Raw genomic sequence first — 25,320 nt, forward strand, 5'->3', positions numbered from 1 at the left:
CTTTAGGTCAGTCACTCCACATGGTCCCTTGATGAGAGGTGGCAGACGTGGCTGTATGAGGCACAGTGAAGCACAGCACAGAAGGTAACCATTGTTACTGGAAGGAATCCACTATATATCAAGAATTAAAAAGTCTTGTGTAATAAATACCCAAAATTCCTCCTACTGTCTTTATTGATGCACTGCAGATAATTTTATGTCTGTGCTTTCACATGACTGGCATTTCAGTAAGTTTGCTTCTACAGGTATCACCACAAACATATGAGTAATATGTGGTGTTGTATTGATATGATGGCTTTATTAATACTAAGTGATATGAATTTTATGTCTCTGTTACACTCTGATGGGACTGCCATCCCTAATTGGCCCGTCATGTTATATATGTGTGAGTATTCTAATTGTGCTTATATATTTCTTTGTATCATAATAAATATAAATTTCTTCATCTCCATTTCTGTAATTCATTACTATAAAGGGGATTTATATGTTAATGGCAATGTAATTTCTACAATACCAAAATACTGTTAAACCAGAGGTGGACCTAATATGCATTTAGGAGTACACACCTCAGAAGGCACTGTACAGTGGTATGCCACAGGTGGGTACTCCTAACCTCTGCAGAGGGCTTTCTCTCTCACCATTATGGCTTCCCAACATGAGCTGTTACCTGCATCTTCCAGAGGGACTGAGCTTCCAGGCAAGAAGGGATTAACAGTGGATTATCAGACTAAAAATCCTCAGTCATGGACAACTATGTTAATACAGTTTCAGCCGTTTAACCTGATTAAGAGGATTTGGGAGGCCGAGAGATGAACTCAGATGTCATGCATGAGAAATGTTACAGTCAAACAACCAACATCCAAGCAATCTGGGTAAATGAATCAGCTTCCTTTGGGGAGCAATTGCACTTGGTCGTATTCTGTTTCTTTGAAAACTGATCATTATGTTGCTGGGCTCAGAGCATGCTGCCCTAACACACGATACCTTGGCATACACTGTATTTTAAGCTGAGGAAAATACAGGAAGGTACCATCTGACTTCTCTCCTTTTCCTCTGGAAATTCTCATACCCAGAAAAAAAGGAAGAGAGAGACAGAGCTGACAAGATGAATATGAACAAACATGATTTGATAAATACCTGAAATTGCACCCCATTACCCACTACATTTCTTACAGTTTCTACAAGGCTGCCCACTTAAAATGAAACCTGTGTGTAAAACATAGTTTTCTCCCATTTCTGTGAGTATTGATTTCTGAGAATTTCATATCATGTAAAACTTATTAAATAAATTGATTATGTCTTGACTATAATATATCTTTTGCTGTAGAAGTGTCAGTTGTGAGACTTGTTTTTAGGCAAGGAAGGTTATTCCTACATCCTCCCTATAACATGCTAGCAGCTACTCAAGTCAAGCTTGTTCTTAACTGCCCCCCCCATAACTCAGCATGTTTTCCACCTACCTTCTAAACTCCTGATATAGTGAAGCCTATATTATGATCATAAAGTTCACCTAATGCACTTATAAGACAGTTCTTTTAAATTATATATTCATCAGATTTTTTAATTATCTCAAATCAAGTCACACTTTGATCATAATTCTGATCAGTTTTGAGGTTCTCATTTTGCTCCTGTGGGCTGTAGGTTTGTGAACTCTAGGAGATTATTCTCCATCAAGATTCATCATGGCAGAAGCCATAGGGTTTCTGTAGTAGTAGTCTAGAACACATCATAATCTGTTTTGTTTCTAAAGGCAAGAATAGCAGAGCCTCTCAGCCTTGGCCAGAGAAGCTTCTTTTTATGCAGAGCGAAGTTTCTGCCCTTACTGGTCCTGCAGCCGTTCAGTCTCAAATAAACACACAGAGGCTAATATTAATTATAAACTGTTTGGCCTATTGCTCAGGCTTATAACTAACTGGCTCTTACACTTAAATTAACCATAATCCTTATCTATGTTTAGTCACATGGCTTGGTACCTTTTCTCAGTCCAGCATTCTTATCTCACTTCCTCTGTGTCTGGCTGGCCACTCTTGTCTCTGCCTTTCTTCTTCCCAGCCTTCTCCTAGTCTGGTCACCTCACCTACACTTCCTGCCTGGCTACTAGCCAATCAGCGTTTTATTAAACCAATAGGAGTGACAAATCTTTACAGTGTACAAGAGCATTATCCCATAGCATTTTTGTAGTAGGCATCAGCCAATGCAACACTGGCCAAAGCTGAGAATAAGTGACTGTATGTGTTCAGCCCTAAATGAGACATTCCTATCAACCAACCCTCTACCCCATGAGGCCCAGGGAACATCATCAAAGAAAAGGAAAATACTGACTAGAAAATACTGACTGGAGAGATGGCTCAGTGGTTAAGAGCACTGCCTTCTCTTACAGAGGTCCTGAGTTCAATTCCCAGCAACCACATGGTGGCTCATAACCATCTGTAATGAGATTTGGTGCCCTCTTCTGGCTGGCAGGCAGAAAGCTGTATACCTAATAAATAAATCTTTAAAAAAAAGAAGAAAAAAGAATGTACAAAATGGAGGATGGGGAGGAATGTTCTCAAAGGCTGTCTTCTGAACATGAAATAGCCAGAGTAACCATTAACTCTCACAGTGGCTCTTGTTTATGTTGTGCCCAGATCGTGACCCCCAGAGAGACCACCAAAGACAAGCATGCTGGAGTGCAAAAGCAAGGTTTAATTCTGGATATCCAAAAGCAATACAAGCCTAGGCAGGGACTTCGTCCAATACATCCAACACAGTGGAGGCTGGAGGAAGTGCCCACCTGTCTGCAAGCTCAGTTTTTAAAGGGAAAAGTCACAAGGTTACATCATTTAGGGGTGCTAGTATGCATACAATTCTGATTGGCTCGCTTCTAGGGACTTCTAGAAGTTACTTCTAAGGGAGTGGTTGCCCACCACCATTTCTCATTGGCTGCCCTCAGGTGGGGGCATTTCTGTGGTCAGTTACCCTGGAAACCAGGGAGAGGACACTCCATAGTCTGGCAGGTATTACCTCGTGACTATCTTGTGACTCTGTACTTTTATACTTCCTGGTTTCTGGAATCTGAACGGACTGGTTTCAGTAACTAATGGCCTATTCCCAAAAGGAGAAATCTTAGGCCTTAATTTTAGGGTGAAAGCATTTTGGTCTTATTTCTAAGATGGCTCATTTTGGTCTCACAGTTTATATAAGAGCTGCAGGAGATCAAACCATCCATTCACAATTGTAGCACAGATAGGGATGGTGCTCTTGAGGGTCGTCCTACCTCTACCTGAGGAACTATTGGGTAGCTTCTGGGTGAAGGAGCCTCATTCTTTGAGGATGTGGTCCCAAATTAGATGCCTGTATTACAGTGGATAGCCCCATATCCATGCACATATGGGCAGCACTAATTGGACTTAGTGGGTTATTAAAAAGAGAGGAGGACATGGAATTTGTGTGTGTTGGGGGGAAAGTATTGGGAAAGGTCCTGGAAGAGTTGGGGGGGAAATCAGTGGTGGGTAGATATGTTCATATTTTCTTATATACATGCATGAAATTCTGAAAGAATATCTTTTTTCCTAAAGTACAACATAGCTTTCTGAAATGTTAATGCAAGTGTCATCACTGAAGAACCCGCTGCTAGGTACTGAATGAAAAGTCCTCACAGCCAATGTGTGAGAAGCTTCCTGTTGACAGTGAAGACTTGAAAGCCCAGAAAAGCATAGGAAACAGTTGACAGCTTTACGTGTCCTGTCTTACTGTTCGTTCTTGCCAAGAACTCTGGTGGAAACTACAGACACTTTAAAAACAGATTTTTATGAAGAGAAATCATTTGTTAAATGTCATCTTTCTTTCAGTTTAGAGAGTGTTTTTCCGTAAATATAAAATCTGTGGTTAGTAGAATTTTCTGTATTTTAAAATAGAGGAAAGTATTTTTTAAATCACAAAAAAACTTTGTCACCATCTCTTAACTAATGCTTGTGTTTAGATATATGTCTGTCTATACTGTGTCAACTGCTTTGCATCCCTATGAGAGAGGGAAAAAAAAAAAAAGAACCTAAAGGCAGAAAGCCTTATTTTTGCTTACAGTTTCATTGAAACCTTTTGTCTAGCATCTTTTGGCCAAAGGATGTAAGTCTGTGGTGGGGCAGGACTTCAGGCAGAGACCACCCTGTGGGGCAGAATGAAGAAGCACAGAGAAACAAAAGAGTTTTCTAACAGAACCCCTCCAAACTCAGCAGGCTGTGAAGCTAGAAATGTAGCAATCCATTCATGAGGTCAGAGGCCTGGGGATCCATTCACCTCCTGAAGCTTAGGGACCAAGCCTCCCACACATAAGCTTTTGAGAGACATTTAACATCCGAACTACACTAGCATGAACCAGCTTGGATCATGTTTGCTCTTTTATTTGCTTAATAACATGTTAGGAGTATTTGTATTTGCTTGACAAAAGCTGTGAATATTTTTAGGAACCCCTCTGCTTTGCCATTGTTAAGCAAACAACCATTCCTTTTTACTTTCGTTTTTAATAAGCACAAGAGTATCTAAATCTGTAGTATATTTAAGCCATTGCTTGGTTAGGATTGTAGACAGGCAATATTTTTCTACCTTGAATGGCACAATAGTATCTTTGTCCACAGGCTTTGCATACATTGAGTTAGAATAAGTCCTACTGGTGAAATTGCTACCCGTGACTGGGGCCTTTCAAGGGCATAGAAATTAATTGCAAAATTCTTTATTCCCCAAATTATACAAGAATACTCTTACCCTCAACTCTCAACACCATTATTTATTACCATTTTCTTAATCCTGTACTCCATGTGTGCTTTTTGAAAGGCTATTTAATGGCTTGATGAAGATGGAGATATTTTTAGCAAGTGAGGAAATTATCATTAATGATACGTCAGTGTCGAATTGGATTCCAGTTTGAAGTAAAGCCAGGCATTTGAGAGTTCAGAATTGTCTGATGCTAGCCCCAGGCTATTTAAAAAATATGAGACATTCTTATTTAAAGATTCAAACAATCAACTCACTTTTGGTCAGTGGAAATTCTATGTCAACTTCTCATGTCTGAAAAATGATCTTAGACATTTTCAACATGGGCTTTAGGGGTTATTTGGGTTTACTTCAGTTTGTATGGTTAAGGTGGGGATGGGGTTATTAATTCCCCATGGAATGTCACCATCACAAGGTTAAAGTTGAAATATAACTGTTGCAGTTAATAAAATTCTTACGTGCAGCACGGAATATTTGAATGAAAATGGACGTGACTACTCTAAGGTATAGTTGAGGAGAAGGTTTTTACAGTTCATATGATGGAGGGCACAGCCAGTGACAGCTGGAAGAGTCCAGACGGAACTGGGCAATGAGAGGAGAGTGGGCCCTGGGGGGTGGGGTGGCGAGGAAGAAAAGAGAGGACCAGTAGGGAGAGAACCAAGAGAGCACATGTCCAATTTGGCAGGGTTATCTAGAAAAGAGAAGCTGTGGGAAGGGAAGGAAGCACGTGGGATGTAGACGAGTAGGGGGCAGGGGTTGTGGAAGTGGGAGAAGAGCAGAGAATTGCCATGGGTGCTGAGTGAGCCTGGCATCCAACATGCAGTTTGGTGTGCTAATAGGTACTACAGTTGGCCACTTGTCCTCAGTTTCTTTGGGACCTGACAATATTTCAGTTGTCCACTGAAAACTATATATTGTTTCTGGGCAGTGGTGGCACATGCCTTTAATCCCAGCACTTGGGACGCAGAGGCAGGCGGATTCTGTGAGTTTGAGGCCAGCCTGGTCTGCAAGGTGTACTCCAGGACAGCCAAGGCTATGAAGAGAAACCCTGTCTTGAAAACATATAAAAAAAGAAAAGAAAGCTGTATGTTGCCAAGTCAAAGCAAACATATTGTTTTGTTCCCAAACAGAAGACACAAAATGACAACTGTCTTGGTTTGTTGGGGGAAGCCTCAGAACTCATTTAAAATTCCTATTTATTGTTTAGAAACAAAGCTGTTAAGATGACATGGGCCCTAGAAACACTCAAAACACCATCAACAGAGGTGTTGTCTGTGTTCATTTCTTACTCTGTTCCCAGGCCCTTCACAATGTGATAGGCCTTTTGGAAACCCTGTGCAGCTGCAGGAGTCCAGTGCATGTGTCTCTAGAGCTACTGTGAAGAGTCACCACAGATGAGTGGCTGAAAGCAGCAGAAATTTTCCTCTTACACAAGTTTGAAATGAAGGTGTCCTCAGGGTCACATTCCCCCAGTCTCTAGGGAGAATTCATTTCTGGCTCTTTCACCTTCTGGTGTCCTTGACTGGTGGCTTCATTGCTCTGGTCTTTGCCTTCATGGCCACATTGCTTCTTTTTCTGCCTCTGCCTCATGTTTCTCTTATAACGACACTTTTAATTATATTTAGAGCTCACAAGAATGATGCAGAACTACCTTCCCATCTCAAGATCTTTAATCACATCTTCAAAGCTCTTTTGTTGCCCTGTAAGGTAACATTCATAGCACTTAGTATGTGAGTGTGTTTGGGGGGACATTATGTAGCTCACCATCCCAGCCAGGTACCTTGGATATACCTGATTTTATATACTGTACCCTGTTGATCCTATACCTAAAACCAAGATATATGCCCAATAACAGATATTATTTGCCAAAGTTTTGATCAGAGCCGGCCTAGGACTTTGGAGTGGCGGAGCAGTGTTTTCTTTGTAGTTAATCCTGCACACTTGGGGTAGCACTATCAATGCCAAACGCAGTAACCCCTCCATAAAGAATGAAGGGCAGTTTATTCTCAGCCAGGTATTAGTGACTTTAGGCTTTCCTTAGAAATGTGAATTCTCTTTGCCATGAATGGCATTCCCCTTTCCCCCCGCCCAGTGGTTGTATGAACTTCAATGGATATAGAACACAGACAGTCATAAATCAATGTATTTACCAAATACATTGGTGGCGACAGCAGGTAGGTAGGTTACAGCAAATACTGTTAAAGGGTTCCTTTGCTCTCTTTGAGGTTTGGAGTTGGTGAAAGCTAATAGTCTGCAGACAGTAGCTCTAATCGTCAGAAAGATGTTAGGTCAGGTAAAGAGTTGGATGACGATTGGCCATCAACATGGCCTAAGAAAAATTTGGCTCTGCATCTGCAGCACTCTAACTCTACAGTCAGGAAGTCCTAATCAGCCTGTCAGCCTGCAGAATCTTGAACATAGCTATGGATTTTTCAGAGAACTTTAGGTGACAGCAGACTGGCAAGTCTTGAAGATGACGTTATGTCCAAGGGACACATTTTAAAATCCCATTGTAAGCTTAGCAATTCAACGGGTTTAAATAAAGATGCTGGACAGAGTAAGACAAACAAACAACAAGCAAGCAACTTTCTTCCTCAGTTTACCCAGCTCTGCTGTATGGTGTCAGGCCTCCTTCATGGCGGCTGTACGTGACCTTGAATATTTGGCCTCTCAGCAGCCCCTCTCAGGTCCTCTGTGCTCTTGTGCTGGCCGCCCGTTTCTCATCATGTTCTTTAGAAGGAGCTTTCTGCCATCTCTTAGGAAGTGAGCCAGCCCATCTGGGACTCCCCTCCTAGCTTGTCCCTTCCAAGCTTTCTGCAGTCTTGGGAGATTGTCCTCAGCTGCCGGTGTAAAAGAATCTGTCCAGTTGTGTAAGAATGCAGACAATGGGCCCATGCAAAGCCCACTGGCTTCCTTCCAGTAGCTGCTCTATGTGTTTACACTGGAAAGGCTGCCTCATTGTGTCAGCTCTTTGATGGTCATCCCCTTGAAATCCGCACCCTCCTCAGGTGCTTCCTCTCCCCTGGGGCCTGGGTACTGAGGTAATGCCTTCTAGCAGGATGGAGGAAGAGAAGGAGGTAGGTAAACCTTCAGGTCCCTTGTAGGTGAGGTCTTCCAAGGCAAGCTGAGAATCTGCATGGAAGAACATTTGGCACAGACTGTAACCATATTTAACTGGGGGATTTGTGGTGATTACAAAAGGGGGGTAATGGCCAGTCCCTTCCCCATCTCTTCAAAAGGTAGCCACTCATCCTTTGGGGTTTTTCTGCACCCAATTGGATTGGTAAACATACCTTTATTGGCTTCTTTTTTTAAAAACCAATTGCTTGGGTCAACATTTTCTAGTGCTCGGTCATTGTCTTTAAGGTGTCATCAATGTAAAATAAGCCAGCCGCTGCCCCTGTTGTCTGGCCTTAAGAAGTGTTTCAGAGAATGGCATTTCCCCCAGTTTAAAAATCAGACAGATTTGGGGTACTCTACTGCCATTTTCCCAAAATGCCTCTTTCCTTGGTCTGATCTCTAGATCTCTGAAGAAAATTAAATCGGAAATGGCTTCCACCACCATTGCTGGTGTCCTCCCTAGAAGGCAGAGCCAGAGGCCAGCATCCTTAGTCCCTAGGTACCCTCAGCTACTGCAGTCCCCAGAGGCCTTCATGTAATTAGGCCATCTGTATGGAATGAGTACTTCAGTGGGAGGTGAATATTTCAGTAGTGGGAACAGTAGAGAAGGCCGAGAATCAATCCCTTTCTGGATGCTTGTCCATGGGTACTTGCATCAATCATGGGAGAATCAGAGTTAAACTAGTGAAAGACAACAGAGATAGCTAGAAACCCTCTTTTCATGTTTGACATGAGCCTTTTATATTAGATGTCTCTGTTTCCTATTCCTCTCTAAATTAAAACAAGGGTTAAAAAGTGCAACGGATAGTTGGCATGAGCTAGAACATCCTAGAGACAGACATTCTACAGAGAAATCCCTTGTCTCTTTATGTACACTCTGGTAAGCCCCCAAGGCTCCTTGGTATCTATTGTGTTCTTTTGCATTTCTTCCATTCCCCTCTCTTTTCCTTTCCTTTTCTCCATAGCTAGGGTCTTTTGTTGTTGCCCTGATGACCTTGAACTCCTGTTGAGCGGTTCAAGTAGTTGGAATTCTAAGTGTGTGCTGCCGTTTCTGCCTCACCACATTGGTTTTTTTTTTTTAATTAAAAAGTTGGTTTGTATGTCTGTTTGTGGTTATAGGGGTTGAACCCAGGGCCTCACATAGGCTAAGCACACAATACTACTGAGTTACACCCCACCCTCACTATAATGCTTTTTGGTATATCATGCTGGCAGTGGTTTCCTGTGTGTGGTGACTGAGGTGATCCATGGGAGCATTTCTCTCTGCAGATAGTTCATAGTATGTGAAGTGTGTCTCCAAGTTTAGAGACAAGGAGGAAGAATGTTGGGGTCAGATGATGCCAAGGCATATGAAGAAAGTTAACGTACGACCTTTACCACACATTTAAGGAAAATAAATACAAAGCGTTTGAGCTGTGACAAGCACTTGCACTTTAATTTTGTACACTAATGAGACATTTTGTTCTTCCCCAGGTCTTGAATATCATCATGGCCAAACCTTATGAATTTAACTGGCAGAAGGAAGTGCCATCCTTCTTGCAGGAAGGGGCAGTTTTTGACAGATACGAAGAGGTAAAAAAGCGCTGTTATTTTTTTTCTCTCAAAACAGTCTAATGATTATCTAATTTTAATCACAGTCCTGAGCATTCTTTCATGTAAGCAGCATCTTTGTGGCTTATAAATTATAATGGATGGAAGGTAAGTTGTGGGATGGAATAATAATATGCTGTCAGTGACTTGTTCAATGATCACCATGGCCCCGATAAAATAATAGCAATAGTGGGTGTCATTTATTGAGTGACTTCCTCATGCCAAGCTGCCTTCTCAGTGCTCCATGTGTGTTGTTTCATTTCACCAACAAGCTCCTTATAAGGTAGTTGCTACTGTTGTGGTTTTACAGATAGGGTTCATGCAGAAACGGTTTAGTTTAATGGAGTGTTTTTGGCAAGCTTTCCTCGTAAACCTTTCTATTCGTTATAAATGCAGCAAGGATTGGACTTGTTGTTAGTCGTTTGTTTGCTTGTTTCATTTGTACAAGCTGTTATGACCAAAGCTTTGCATACCTCCACCTCTGTGCCTTTGGAAAATACCAATGGCGCCAGGCTTCCAATACAGCCAGGCATTGAGGCCACCAATGTGCTAGAAGGGCCAGGAAGGTGGGTTGAAGCCTTACCTTGAATGCTTGAATTTGAGGTGACCTAAGGAAGGGTATATGATGAAAGTGGTGTATTTTTATAAGGCAAAGTAAAGGTAAAACGGATTCATTTAGAGCCAAAGTTGATTGCTTTCAAATCATTGAAATTTGATGGCTGGTACGTAGTCCCCTGAGGTTCAGCACATCAGGCACAGAAATGCCTTTGCCCCTGGGAACTCGGTAGCACCCCATTCTTTCCACCATGTGTTATGAGAGTCACATTTTTTCAGAAAACAAATCTAAGAAGCAAATGTTGAACCAAAATGAGGTCATTGTTTCTTACTTTGAGTTCAGTTATTGAAATGATAGTATTCATATGTCTGTAACTTTAGCACAAATGGAGTAAATGCCTTCAACTGTAAATCAGATAAATCAGAACAGCACCCCACCACCAGAATCAATCACTGAATTGCCTGTCAGTTTTTTTAAGAATTAAATTGGGTACTCTTTCTTCACTGTTTAAATGGTTTCCATAGTCTGCACTCTTTAAAAAAGAAAGAGAAAAAGAAAGAATAAGAAAAGAAGATGTAAATACTTTCTGTAACCTGGCACTGCCCTGCTGCCCATGGTCGCATTTCCCCCAGTTTCCTACACATATCTGATGTGTTCATCACAGCCAGCCCCTCATGACTGTTTTCTCCTCTTGAGATACACCTGTTCGAGTTTGTTTAATTGGTGAACTCCTCCTCATCCTTCAGGACTCAGATGAGAATCTTCACTTGTGGGGTATTTCCTTGACCCACTCACTAAGTGATAGCTCCTTTATGCCAGCAGAAGGCTTCTTTCAACTGGTACACTGCCATCACACTTCATTTAATGTTTCTCTCTTTTTAAAAGTAGTTTGCATTTCTTGAGGCCACAGGCTAGGTTTTACTTATTTTTCTCTTCCCAGGTACAAGCTGAATGCTCTTAACTGTCAAGCTCATTGTAATATTTGACCTCCTGAAGGATTTTTATAAAACCAAATCTGTTTGGTTATTTTCCTCCCTTCCTCCCTCTCTTCCTTCCTTTCTTTTTTGGTGGTTGAACCTGGAGCCTCAAACATGTGGTCTACAACTGAAATTTACTCCTAGATTTTTTTCTTGATAATTGAAATAAGAATAAGACTTGATAATCCTTGAAGCTCATATGGGATCCTTGAAGTTCTACAGCTTCAACGTATTAGGGTAAACTACATGAAATATGTATCATTTAAATAACGTATTATGTTCAACTGTTTCATACACAGAGTAAGTTATGTAACTGACTATCTACACTTCCCACAATTTGGCAAGGTCGGGGATTTAAAACTTCTATTTAAGCCTTCCTTCTGATCAACTGCTCTAAGTTGGGTACCACTGACCTGATGGCAGTGCAGGTAACAAAAATCACTGTTCTCTCTCATTGATAGGCAGTAGCGGAGACTCCTTTTTTTTTAAGCTGAGACTTAAAAAGTGGAAAAAAAAACATAAGAATTTATGTAACTTGTTTGATACGAGGATAGGAGCCTTGCGAACACTCAAATGGATAGCTGAAGTTACAGAGAAACATTTGTATGCTCTGTGGGGAGTAGACAGTCATGCTGGAGTGAGATCAACATGGGTGTGTGATTTCTGGAATGTTAGTAAACTGAGAGACTCAGCAAGCAAGATGGTTCAGATTCTCTGTGTCCCTCTGTCTTCTTCGAGCATGATGTTCCTTTCCCCAGGCTAGGGAGGACCCCTCTGGAATGGGAATCTTTTGACCTCTTTTATGCCATGTCAGATACGTTTGTATGGCCTGCTTCTGGGAAAGTGGGAAAAAGTGAAGTTGGAAGTTGAGATGATCTTCCTAAGTCTACCAGTCTCTCAAGTAGCTAGGGGCTGTGTTTTGGGGTAGGAGATTCCAAGTCTTCAGTGGTTCTGTAGTGTGGGCCAGTGTGAGACATCACTTCTTGACTCTTAAAGTGACCCAAATGATTTTCAGATTTCTAAGGCGATCTGAAATTTTCCAGCCTTAGGAAATCTGTACGATATTTTAAAAATATTACTTGTTTTCTCATAAGCCAGAGGGTCACCTGGAAGAGACTGAATGTGACCACTGGCAGAATTTGATCTTTCTTGGTGCCAGGTAAACAGATGTATACAAGAGAAAAGACACTTGTTTGGGGAACAAAGTGCAACCGGATTTGATGGATGAAGGGGCTCCATCCTTCATGCTCCTGTGTTTCTCGAGATGACTCCCTTTGGTTTTGAATCAGAGCAACTCGTATTTTGAAAATCCTAGTTTCTTGTGCTTCTCTGGGCATGTGCATTTTCCCTAAATATGAGGGTGAAGAGAACCTGGAAGGAAGAAACCCAAACAGGTATTAAAATCAGTCTAGCTAAGCTTACCTTTTCAGAGAGCAATTTCACGAGGAACTACAGTGAAAGATGAAACAAAGACTGTTAACTTTATAGAGTAAAAACAGTGTTCTGCCCTAGTAACACAGCAAACCAGAAAGCCAAATATGTTTCAAGCTGGGTGGCAGCCAATTTTTCTTATCACTTTCCAGTTCTATAAGATGCAATTTTATTTTTTGGAGACATAGCCATTAAACTGTTCCCTTGTAAAAATGTAATCAGAAAAAGGCTGTTTCTCTGGTTTGTGAGTAAACAACCCTGAGACGTGACAGCTGACTGCCAGTGGGAAGAACAGGAACTAGAGAAAAAGAAACCCAAGCATCTAGAAATGTCATAACACATGGTGCTGACTTGTGAAGGAACATACATGTTTTCTACTCCAGATAATGCCTATCGAGTCTGCCTCAATAAATTAGCTTCCCTATGGGACAATGCTGAATAGTTACGGAGTTTTTGTTTTAATAATTGTCAATGCATACATTGCATTTAAGCATTATTTTTGTTCTTTCTATATTCTGGGGTAATTCTTTTGAGGCAACAGAAATTTAAAAACTTCACTCTGCAAGAGCATCTGTTGTAGCATCCAATTCTATTGCCACACACAACTCCTATTAATACATCTATTTTTTCCTAACTCAACTTGACCTATAAGTTACTTAGGTGCAAAATATATTTTGTTAACTAAAAAGAAATGTTTAATATAAGTGCCTAAAGAATTCCTCTTGTGGCCGAGCATGGTGGTGCACACCTTTAATCTCAGCATTCTGGTGGCAGAGGCAGGCGTATCTCAGTGAGTTCGAGGCCAGCCTGGTTTACAAAGTGAGTTCCAGGACAGCCAAAGCTGCTACACAGAGAAACCCTATCTTGAAAAACCAAAAAAAAAAAAAAAAAAAAAAAAAAAAAGAATTCCTCTTGCAGAAGAGCAGAAGAGATGTCTCCCTGGCTTCCTCTGACTTCTCTCCATGGGCTTCGGTGTTGTCTGTATGTCCCAGCATTCCTTGGTGTAGATGTAATTCTGAACGGTTTTATTAAATAAGAAAAACAGAGCCAAATGCAGAGTTAAAAGCCCCAGAGGTCAGACAGTAGTAGCTAAGAGCTGAGACCAAGACACCCCCCCCCCCCCCCCCCCCGCCTTCCTTCCCTGAGAAAGAGACCTACTTCCTGTGTGTGTCCGTTCTTTTTTTTTCATTTTTATTTATTTTTCTATTATCAGCCTGACAAAGTGTAAATTCTTATCCTAATAGTGATAGTGAAATGTTTTATTGAGGTTTACCCAGTAATTGAATAAAAACAAAACTTATTATAAGCCACAGTCATCCTAGGGTCCCCCCTGCTATATAGCCTCCCTGGTTCTGTGGGTTGCAAATTGATTGTTCTTTGCTTTATATCTAAAATCCACTTATGAGTGAGTACATACCATGTTTGTCCTTCTGGGTTTGGGTTACCTCACTCAGGATGATATATTTTCTAGTTCCATCCATTTGCCTGCAAATTTCACACTGTCATTGTTTTTCTCTGCTGAGTAGTACTGCATTGTGTATATGTACCACATTTTCTTAATCCATTCTTCTGTCTTTATATTGACTTTCTGTTCTGCCTTCTCATTGGTTGTAAACCCAACTGCATGACCTCCTCGTCACTGCCTGTCTATTCGGACCTCCAGGCCTCTATGGTTGGTATTGAGATTAAAGGCATGTGTCACCATGCTGTCTGTATCCTTGAACACACAGAAATCTGCCTATCATGTGATCGGGATTAAGGGAATGTGCTACCACTACCAGACTTCTGCTAAATGTCTTGCTGTTAGCTCTGACCCCCAGGCACTTTTATTTATTAACACCTTGGTGCTCACACTTTCATAATGGTGCCTCCTGCCCTCCAAACTGTTTTCAATCTCAGTTTCCTTCTCTGTTGCTGCTCCAAATTGTTTTGTCCCTAAAACCCATTCCGACACCCAATCCCAGTAACATATGAGTGTTGTGTATTTGGAAATGACTTTGACTAACGATGTGGTGGCAGCTGACGAGAGTGAAAGCACTTCATGAAAAAACCGCAACACTCTGGAGTAAGTTCCACTACCAGAACCTCTTTGTGAAGGGTGCTGTTGTCTGCTTCTGCCAGCAAGGTGCATGCTCTGTGTTCTGCCTTTAAAATGTTTGAACTGTAATTTAGTGTGTGTGTGTGTGTGTGTGTGTGTGTGTGTGTGTGTGTGTGTGTGTGTGTTTGTGTATGAGCACATGCACATGTGTAGAGGTCAGAGGACAACTTGTTGGACTTGGTTCTCTCCTTGGAATTTGTGGAGGTCTGGGATCAAACTCAGATTGTCCGGCTTGGTGGCAAGTGCCCTTACCCCTCTGGGTCATCTCCTCCCCACACCCTTTTACAATGTAGTCACTCTTCTAGAATCTTCTTTCAGTTTGTTCATTTCATCTTTTACAGATATGACTCTCAATTACATATAAAAGATAAAAATCCCCATCTCAACCAAGGGGAGAACATTGTGGTCGTCCCCACCCAGAGTCAAACATTCTTGTAGGCTCTCCACCTTTTCACCTTAGAGTAGCTTGTAGGGCAGCATCCTGCTCAACAGTCCAGATTTTACAAAGGACCTTGCCCTTCCCTTGGGTCCTTTGTCTGCTGTCTTAAGCTAGACTTCTACAGAACTTCTGTGCTGAATCTGGTCAGAAACCAGGCTCCCCATGACAGCAGCCACGGGCCATGCATGGATATTGCGGGTTTGCAATGTGGCTAGTAGGATTCAAGATTTGAGTTTTATTTTATTTTAGTTAATTTAAATTTAAACTTACATAAGCTACTTTCTTGTAGCTTGTGACTATCATTGGACTATATAGGCAGTTATATCAAATTACAACCAAAATTTAAAAACTTCCTGCTCCCCTCCCATGGCAAAGAAATCACTCAATTCTCTTCATCTGAATCTGCTAAGCCTTTCCAGCTCCTTCTTCCTAGGGACATCCGAACAGGAATTTAAATATTTCATAGCAGTCTCTCGCCAGCCACAGTACCCTCCCCATACCCCAAATTTCCTTAATCTCACTCATGAGATTCCTTCTCTTTTTTATTCTGGTGTCAATAGGCAAAAATCACACTGACTTAGTTTAAGGGTCTTCATTATTTTAATCTCCCCCTTTTCCTCTCCGAATTCCTCTACACATCCTAGGCAAATGCTCTCACACTGAGCTGTGCTCCTAGACTGGCTGTAGTTTAATTCCAGAGTCAAGCAACACTTCATTCCATGTTTGAAAGTCAGTGTTTTACTAGGTAGAAAAGCTGGCTTTGCAGACCAAAAAGGGCCAAAGAAAGGAGAAACCGAAAAGACAAAAGCATTGGGCATTGCAGTTACTTCCTTGTAAGGAGGGGAAAATGAGTGCTTACTATTATAAATGTGACTTCAGGTCACGTTTTCATGTGAGGATAAATTCAGAAACCAGCCTGTCTAGGAGAGCTGGCTAAAGCCCATCTTTCTTGGATTCTGGGAAGGTAGGGTAACAGAGTTGTATTTGGTAAGGTGGTACGTTGGCATGAGGGATACCATTTTGATTTCTTGTCTGGTCTGTTGGGCCTCAAGCAGGCTTGATCTGCTGGTTGCCCCCAGGCCTCCCCCTGTACATGAATAGAAGGAGAGGCAGCCGGTGGCTACAATGGCTTCCAGGAAAATGGAAGCAGCTGTTGCAGGGGCCAGAGGCAGAAGCAGGGGAAAGTGCAGACAAGGGGGCCAGGCCACCTTGTGGAACACAGCATGCAATGTAGGAGATGCCCTGGCATTCCCCCACAAGGAAGCCTTTCCCAACATAGTTTCCATGGAAATATTTTGATTTAAACATATAACTTCCCCTAAAGGACAGTTCCGGGATGGAAAGCTAGTCATGAGAGCCTTCTTTTACTTTGAGACCCAAATCACATGATTTTTTATTCGAAACAAACAAACAAATGCCTGTATTTGTAACTGATACAATAATGGGCAGCAGGTCAAATAATAGTTAGTTCCTTTATACAAAGAAACCATTTGAGGAAGGGCCTCATAAATAGTGCCCCTATGACACTGAAAAAAGTATGTGACCATCCTTCTTGTTTCCAAACTTCGGCTAGTTTAGCTTGTACCTTACAAGGTCTGGATACTGGGTGACAAGAGTAAGGTCTAGGGTAGTAGCACCTGGCCTTTCCACCGAAGGGTACTTAGAACACACCATGGTCACCACAGTTGTGCTTACTAGTTCTCAAATTTTAGAATCGAGCTGAGTGTACTGTTTAGTTACTGCTGACCAAACAGAACCACACCAATAACCAACCGACAAAGAAACATTGTAAGTAAGGTTCCAGCAGATGTCGGAAAGTAGAAGGGGCCGAAAACTGCAGGAGAATACAGGTTTATATGCTCAGGGCAGTTAAGGTTGATGACTGCCAATGCCTAACGTAGAACTTAGGTCTAATTTTTAAATGTAAAAGGAGTCAAAGGTAGCCAATAAGCAAGTGAATGGTTGTAATGATATGGTGGAAGAGGGCCTTTGGCAGGTTTGGAGCCAAGGTGCCCCATGGTGGGTGAGAGACAGAAATGCCATGCAGGCAGTGCTGAGTGAAGAGTTATATTTGGTGGGGGGAAGAGAGAGGGAATGGGGAAAAAGAAAAAGAAGGGGGCGAGAATGCACACCTCCTGGGAATGGAAAGAAAGAGAGAGGTGGAGGGAGTTTTCTTTTTTTTTCTTTTTTTTTGGGGGGGGGCGGCGGTTTTCGAGACAGGGTTTCTCTGTGTAGCTTTGCGCCTTTCCTGGAATTCACTTGGTAGCCCAGGCTGGCCTCGAACTCACAGAGATCCGCCTGCCTCTGCCTCCCGAGTGCTGGGATTAAAGGCGTGCGCCACCACCGCCCGGCTGTCTTTTTTAAGGGGTACTTTCCGTCAGGACACAGGGTGGGTCCCCAAGGGGTGGGCCAGAATGCCAACAATAGTAATACATTCTCTATTTTAGAGTATATTGAGAAATTTTTTTTAAAAAAAGGACTCCGAATGGAAGTAAATCTAAATTTTTTCTTTTTTTATTTATTTAAATTTTTAAAAATTCGTTTTACATACCAACCACAGATACCCCTCTCATCCTTCCTCCTTTTCCCTTCCCCTGCCTTCCCTGCCCCCTTCCATCCCATCCTCCAAAAGAGTAAGTCCTCTCATGGGGGGACAGCAAAGTTGAGGCAGGACCCAGCCCCTTCCCCTGCATCAAGGGTGAGCAAGGTGTCCAACCATAGGTAGTGGGTGCCAGAAAGCCAGCTCATGCACCAGGGATGGATCCTGTTTCCACTGCCAGCAGCCCCTCTAACAGACCCAGCTACTCAACTGTCTCCCATATTCCGAGGGCCTAGTCTGGTCCCATGCAGGTTCCACAGCTGTTGGTCTAAAGTTCATGAGTTCCTATGAGCTTGGTTCAGTTGTCTCTGTAAAATCTCTCTAATTTTGTTCTATGAGGCTGAAGATTACAGTTGTCTAGGGCATAATTTGTTCAGTTACAAACTTTTTTTTTTGGTATGAATTCTTTGTTTTTCAAGCTCTAGTCCGTGAAATAACTTCACGTTTAAAAACAAAACAAAGTTCGAATGTCATGTTTCGAATGTCATGTGCAAAGGCTGGGTGTGTGTGACTGGAGAGTATCTATCCAGTGGAGGCAGAGAATAATGTGGCCTGGGACCCAGGCTGAGGCTGGAATTAGATCCTAATGCCACAGGGAGCCTTTGGTGTATTTTTGGTAGTGAATAGTAAGGGTCTGGTTAGTGAATGGAAGGAGACAAGGCTGGATTCTCCATGTCAGCCACCTAGAAGAGCTGAGGTGGGTTGAAGGAGTAATTGGAAAGTTGGTTAGACACATGGGGAAAGAGTGGAGATTTTGAGTATGGGTATAAAGAGCCGTGGGCTTTTGGAGTTGATGAGTAGAGCAGAGTGTGATGAGAGAGGTTGGGGTGCAGAAGGTAGCCATGGTAACTGACACAGTGGAAGAGATAAGAGTGATGAGAGATAGGGGTGCAGAGGTGGATGTGGTAACTGACACAGGACTCCGGGCAGTTATGATGATGCAAGGCAGCAAACATGTAGGCAGGCAGAGGGAGGGGACCTTTGTGGATGTGCTTAGGGTGTTTCTATGTCTGAAGTGGGGGAAAAGCTGTAGACAAGGACAGAAGTTCTTCTGTGTGTGGTTTTAAAAAACAAGCAATTTTTCGTGAACCAGAATCCACAGAATTTAGTCAAAAATAAGGTGAACAGAAAGGACATTGAAGAAGGCAGTAAAACACCTTCGAAAAAGAGCAAGTGCGTTTTCCTCCTCCTCTTTCCCTCCCAGGGTGATCATTGGTGTCCTGGTGGGTGGGATTCAGAACAGGCCCTCTAGGGCCTCCTCCACATGGCCTTGGCAGTGTGTGGTGCTGCACCAGCAGAAGTCAGAAGTGTTTTCTTTTAAATATTGAAGTACTGTTTTTTAAAGAAATGTGGTGTATGCCAAACAGCTATTTTAGACTTTCTAAAGAAGATCTGTTGTTGGCCTCTCCCCTCTCCCCCTGTCATGAGAAAGAGAGGAAGGGAATCTAGACATCTGGAGGCTGAGGGTCAGAACACAGCCAGTGCTCAAAATCTTCCCCTCTACCTGTCCACACATTGCAGTCACCTGGAGAGCCTTTCCCATGATGATTCCTGCATCCTTCTAAGATGCCTGTAAATTTCTTACTGGCGTAAGGCTCAGCCATGAACAGAATTTCAAAAAGGAAATCTGGGTAGGGGAATCTAATGTGCAGCTAAGACTGAGGACCATTGCCTTAAAGAAGAAAAATTTCGGGAATGTTGATGTGCTTACTGGATGATGATTTCAGAGTAAGCGGCTGATGTTGTAGATTTATCAGGAAGTTTACAAGTCAGATATGCAAGAAAATTTGGAAAAAATAAACTTTCAGGTTTAAACTGTTCTAATTATGATACTGTATATATTTGCATGAATATATCAGACATTCTGAATACTGCATATGAATTTTTATGTAGCTCATTTGGCTGTAACAGTCCCCCAGTACAGCTTATCAGTGTTAAACAAAACAAAACAAAATGAAATGAAACAAACAAAGCAAACCCTACAGTACATGTGACCCTTCTGTGATCCAGAAATGTACTTTGATTTAGCAGAGGCACTATGATGGCACATCTGTTATCATGACAAGGTTCTGCAAAAGAAATGAGAAAATATTTTCTTAGATGAGATTTAGAGTAGGTTAGAAGACATAAAGGCCTTTTCTTGAAGGCATTGCCAGTTATGCTTAAATAGGATAGGTTCATTTAAACATACAGGGCTGGCCAGCCAACATTCACAAAGCTGAGATAATTCAGGCAACAAGATAAAGTCTCAGACTTTGTTGACTTGATATTTTAGTGGCAGGATAGACAATAAATGGGTGGACACAAATAAGCAAATAAATGTCCAGTAATGTTAGCTGTAGTTCTAAAAGGAGTGATAGCAGAGATGGACTCTCAGGAGTACAGGAAAGGGCATTGGTATGGATGGGCTAGGCAGGAAGGGGGACTTGATTTAGGAGGTGACATGATGGGGCAGCTGATTGATAAGATGGAACCAGCTTGGTCAAGAGCAAACCAAAAAGCCTTCTAAGACATGGAACCTGTAGATGCAAGGCTGGAAGGCAGAACGAATCAGAATATTAAAGATCAGGACCAAAGTTGGACTCGGAGTCAAGAACAGTAGCATAGTTAGAAAAGTGCTGGGGGATTGCCTCCTGTAGAGCAGAGGTTACAAAGTGAGGGTCCCAGACCAGCATCTTCAGTACCAGCAAAGCTTTGGGCCCACTCAACATGCCGCCTTAAAGAGACTTCAAGGATGGGCTGAGCCACTTAGATTCTAACGAAGCCACAGAGAGAGTTGCTGTGCACTCAAGTATGAGACCAACATGGTGGAACTAGGTCAGGAGCTTACATTTCATCCTCATTGCTGTGTGCAAAGTTATTTTCAACACGGACTGACGTGGTCTGATTTGCATTTTGGAGATAGCTAGTCTGGGCTGTTTAAAGAATGGTTTATAACGTGTGATGTTAGTCAATGTTCCATCATTATAAAATATCCATGTAATTAACTGGTAACTGGTAAATTGCCCAGCTCTAATTTACGCACTCAGGAGGCTAAGGCTATAAAGCAAGTTCTAGGCCAGCCTGTGCTACCTAGCAGGATTCTTTCTCAAATCCTTTCTCAAAACTTCCTAGGTTGGGGAACAGTAGTAGAGCAGTAGTAGAGCTCCTGCTTAGAGTTTTGGGTTCAATCTGTCACACTACTAGAGTGATAAAGGAAGGGAGAGAGGAGGAAAGGAAGCAAGGCAGAGACAATTTATATTGGCTCACAATTTTCGAGGGTCTGGTACCAGGTCAGGTGACCATTTGGGCTTAAGGTGGCAGTGATATGAAGCACATGTTGGAGCTGGCACTTCCCAGTGACCTAAAGACATCCCACCAAGATCCACCTCTTAAAGTTCTACCACCACTCAGTAGTGTTACCTTGGTTTCAATTTCCAAACCATAATAGGGGACCTGCAGGTTGGGGAGTACCAGGACTTCAAGGAAGGTGACTTTGAGTCTTTGTCCTTCCTCTGACCTGCTATATCTCCAGCCTGTTTGTGTGTTTGTTTGTTTTCTGTTTTGTGTGTGTGTTTTGTGTGAGTGTGTGTGTGTGTGTGTGTGTGTGTGTGTGTGTGTGTTGTGTGTGTGTATGTGTGTGTGTGTGTGTGTGTGTGTGTGTGTGTGTGCGTGTGCGCGTGTGTGTTTGAGACATGGCCCTGCTAGGTTGCCCAGTCTGGCCTCAAAGTCCTGGATGCAAGTTGTTGCAGCTGCTTCAACACCCTGAGTAACAGGGAATTATAGACTTGTGCCAACACACCCAGCTCTGGGGCTTTAAACTCTGACACAGCCATGTCCCTTGAATGCCCAGGCAATTTTCTGTACAGTGCTGTGGTAGAAAATGAGGGCGTAAAGAGGGAGGGTCTGAAAAGCATGGGTCTTTTTACCCAGTAATTCCTGTTTTGTGCCCCTCCTTCAGCCATTTTTCTTGTCTTCACAGTCAAGTGACTTTTTCTTCCTCTAATAAAGGCTGTGGCCTGGCACTTGGGCATTATGTCACTTGGCCCAGTCTCTGAAACAACGCAGAAATGCAAGGGCGAATGTCTGCCAGGCTCTTGTAAAAACACCCAGGTCAGTTCCTTCCTCCAGACCAGCCTTTGAAATAACACTGTTGATAATGTTATCTGGGCTGTCCTGCCTTGGGGCTCAGAGTCGGCTCTTTGTCATCTAAGCATGTGATATTTAAAGAAAGACTCCCGTGGTTTGGAAAGTCCTGGCAAATATGGGTCTGAAGACAATAGACTGTGGTATGAGCCATAGCCCTGACATTTACAAGTTAAGACCTTGAGTGGCTCTTTTCACCCTCTATGTCATTGGTCTCCCCTCAAACGCAAACAACAGATGGACCCCAGACCCTCAGAGTATAAGGACCAAATATGTATATGTCTCTTCAGCTTGAAGGTTTCATCATACTTGACACATTGTGGGTTTTCTTATGTCCCAGGCGCTTACCCATAGTAAATAAAATATTCAGGCAAGGGACTGGAGAGATGGCTCAGAGGTTAAGAGCACTGGCTGTGCTTACCCAGAGTAAATAAAATATTCAGGCAAGGGGCTGGAGTGATGGCTCAGAGGTTAAGAGCACTGGCTGTTCTTCCAGAGGTCCTGAGTTCAATTCCCAGCAACCACATGATGGTTTACAACCATCTGTAATGAAATCTGGTGCCTTCTTCTGGCCTGCACAGATGCAGGCAGAACATTGTATGCATAATAAATAAATAAATATTTTTTAAAAATACTAGGGTAACCAATCAGGGAGCCCGTATAGAGCACAATCTGGCAAGAGCTATTGCTGATCTTCTTGTAGGTTACTAAGCAGACACCTGAACCACACTCTGAAGGATCGGTGTAAATGCCTTTTAGCCTCTCACACCTTTGGCTTGCTCAGTTGCCTTTCTCAGCATGAGCAGTTGAGTGACAGAAATCCAGGACAACGGTGGGTTTTGCTGCACACATTTCGCTATACATGAGCATCTTTACTCATAAGTAAGATCCTAAGAGTGATTTCAAGACCCAAAGTTTCTAGTTCCACTCTCAGTCCCCCAAAATCTAGTTGTATATGAGCTAGAGATGGGAGGAGACGCTCATGACTGGGGTGAGAGGATGTGTGTAATACTAAATGCGAGACGTGGTAAAGAATGCTAAGTTGCGTGTCCAGGGATCCTAGAATCTGAAGAAAGGGCAGACCTAAAACTGCAGGAGTGGGCAGAGATGGTTTCTCTGAGGAAGATTTGCCAACCTCAGGGAATGTTACAGAGGTTCTGAGGATGGGGATGAGCCTGGTTTGTGACCTCAAATCTGTTGATGAGATTTGGAAGAGAAAAAAAGGAGTGTATTAGGAATGTAAAGAAAGGAAGTTTGAAAAAACTGGATTATTGTTACAAACCTCATCAACTTTTGCTGCCTAGCAAACTACTGCCAGGACAAATAACTTAAGACAGCAAACATTCACACAGAGAGCATGATTCACACACATTATTACACAGAACACAATAATTTGGTGAAGGAGGAGAAAAAAATGCATTCAGAGTTGTAGAAGTGTTCTTCTAGAAAAATATGTTTTATAGAAACAAAATTATTATTCCATGGAACTATAATTAATTGCATAAAATACCTATTGTAGTCTGTCCTATAATTTTTTTTTCACGCATTAGCATCTTCAAACTTTTCTGTGGTATACATCTTTTAAAACTGAAAATGCATGTGTGCAGTTATCTCAAAGTATTGGAGGTGTAGATAGACACACCCCATGATTAGTCCTTCACACTGCATGCTGCTGTTTAGCCATTTATTTTTGTTTTTAATTATGAGTATGGGTGAATGTCTGTGTTCATATGAGTGCAGATGTCCTCTGACCAGAAGAGGGCACCAGATCCCCTGGAGCTGTAGTTACAGGCAGGAGTGAGGAACCTGATGTGGGTGTTGGGAATCCTATGCAAGAGCAGTGCTTACACTAATCTATCTCTCCAGCCCTAAACTATTCTAATAAGGCTCTTTCATCACTTATAAATGTTCAAATATTCATCTTTGTACAGAGGTATTAGTGTATCACATGTTTGTCAAATAACTATATATTTCTATATTTGATTATAAAAATGAACTTAGTTTCAAATATCAACTTGTACTTTTTCTACTTGGCACTAAGGTTTGTTATTTCTTGATTGTCTTGCCAAATCAATAATGTCAGCTTGTCCTCACATTCCAGGTGTTTTCTGTAAATGAAGTACTTAGTTACTGATAGGGATTTGTGTTTTTGAGGTGCTTGATCTAGCTACAAAGAAAAGTTAGCAATCTTTCCATTATAAGATGGTCCTAAAAGTTTCAATCATTTTTATTTTTATACTATGATAATGCTAGACCTGTATGATGGGAGCAATTAAGAGAGCTCATTATTGTAGTTTAAAAATTGTACATAAGATTTGTTTTATTGTTTCTAAATTTGCTTCTGCTGAATGATATATTCCCCATCCAAATGGTGGCAGACATGAATAAAATTGGTTGCGTGGAACGAAATAAAATGACAAGTGGTTGTTTATGTGATTTGTCGTTCTGAGTATCAGTGCTCTGGGTGAGCCTGGGTTGGTTTTTGCAGCAAATGGCCGCACTTCCATCTCACCAAAATCACCCATAGCCTCTTGTAAGTGGCAGGGCAGCTTTGTTCTTAAGTCCAATAGTAGGCTGTTCGATAGCCCACAGCAAGTCACAGGCATTGGAGATGGGAGAATACAATAGAGATGGCAAAGGATTGGAAGCAGGGAGGGTGAAGGGGTGTGACCCTTTTCCTGCTAACCTCAATTTCTTAAGGTGCCCTCCTAGACCTGGGTCAGTTGACCAGGTGTAGAGTTGGGTCAACATACCTTTTTGTAAAATACATAAAAAGAAACAGACAATAAAATAAACAGTGCATGTTTTAGGTGTGGTGAGACATGGTGTCACAACTGCTGTACCTTGTCCTCTTAGCACAAAGGCAGCCGTGGAAGACACAGGAAATAAGTGCAGTGCTCCCATGAAATGGTGCTTTCAGAAGCGGGTGGCAGGCTAGATAGGGGAAATGATGACAAAGATGAGTAACCAGTCAGTTTTGATGACAATGCTGGGGGGTTTCCCTTCGCACCCTTCTGTCTAGCTCTGCATTTTCTGTCTGATACGTTTTGGACTCAACCCTTTCTCTTCCTTTCCCCTTTATGTCTCTCTGTCAGCCTTCGCTTCAGGTGAAGTCCCTCCTGTCTTCTTTTCTTTGTGTGCTCACCTCATTTTCTTCTCTGGTTTCTCTGAGTTAGCTTTTCTTCTTGAAGGTGGAAGGTAATTGTCTTCCTTCCGGTAATAGAAACATCTCAGCCACGGAATAGTTTGAAAGTCAGCACTGGGGAGAACTCCTAAGACTTGAGATCCGGGCCACTAGCGGAGTACAAGGAGAGCTTGTTTATGAGAAGATGCGAGACTAGACGCATCCATTAGGAAAGTGTGAAGGAAGTCTGGGATGACTTCCATTTACACAGAGCTTGTGGAAACAAAACAGGAAGAAAGTCTGTAAACAGTGAGTCAGTACAATTAAAATGTAAGGGAGTAGCTCTGCTGCTCGGGCCTTGCACGTGTCACTGTGCTGTGCTAAAGAATTTAATTAAAACTCTAATGGCAAAATTACAGAGCTGGATTCTCTCTGGGTCCTTTTCAGCCTTCAGTTTAAGTAAGAGAAGCTTGATGTTAGTTAGTTCAGGTCATAAGTCTGGGCTACAGGTG

The 25,320-nt window shown here is 42.2% G+C and overlaps 1 protein-coding gene across 6 annotated transcripts in view; it reads left to right on the plus strand.

Moving 5' to 3' along the window:
* The window catches only part of Plcb4 (phospholipase C beta 4), a 182,640-nt gene that overhangs the window by 28,529 nt on the left and 128,791 nt on the right, over positions 1-25,320 (plus strand). For 5 of the 6 annotated variants that reach the window (XM_076570709.1, XM_042276307.1, XM_016002492.2 and 2 more), the window contains one exon: positions 9,343-9,441. In XM_076570709.1, coding sequence (XP_076426824.1) covers positions 9,358-9,441 — 84 coding nt within the window. In that variant the 5' untranslated portion in view covers positions 9,343-9,357. Of the gene's footprint in view, positions 1-63; positions 85-9,342; positions 9,442-25,320 lie in introns of those variants that run through there. The other variant, XM_076570710.1, reaches the window with a different exon arrangement.

Source organism: Peromyscus maniculatus, chromosome 4, assembly GCF_049852395.1.
Source record: "Peromyscus maniculatus bairdii isolate BWxNUB_F1_BW_parent chromosome 4, HU_Pman_BW_mat_3.1, whole genome shotgun sequence".
Lineage (NCBI taxonomy): Eukaryota > Metazoa > Chordata > Mammalia > Rodentia > Cricetidae > Peromyscus > Peromyscus maniculatus.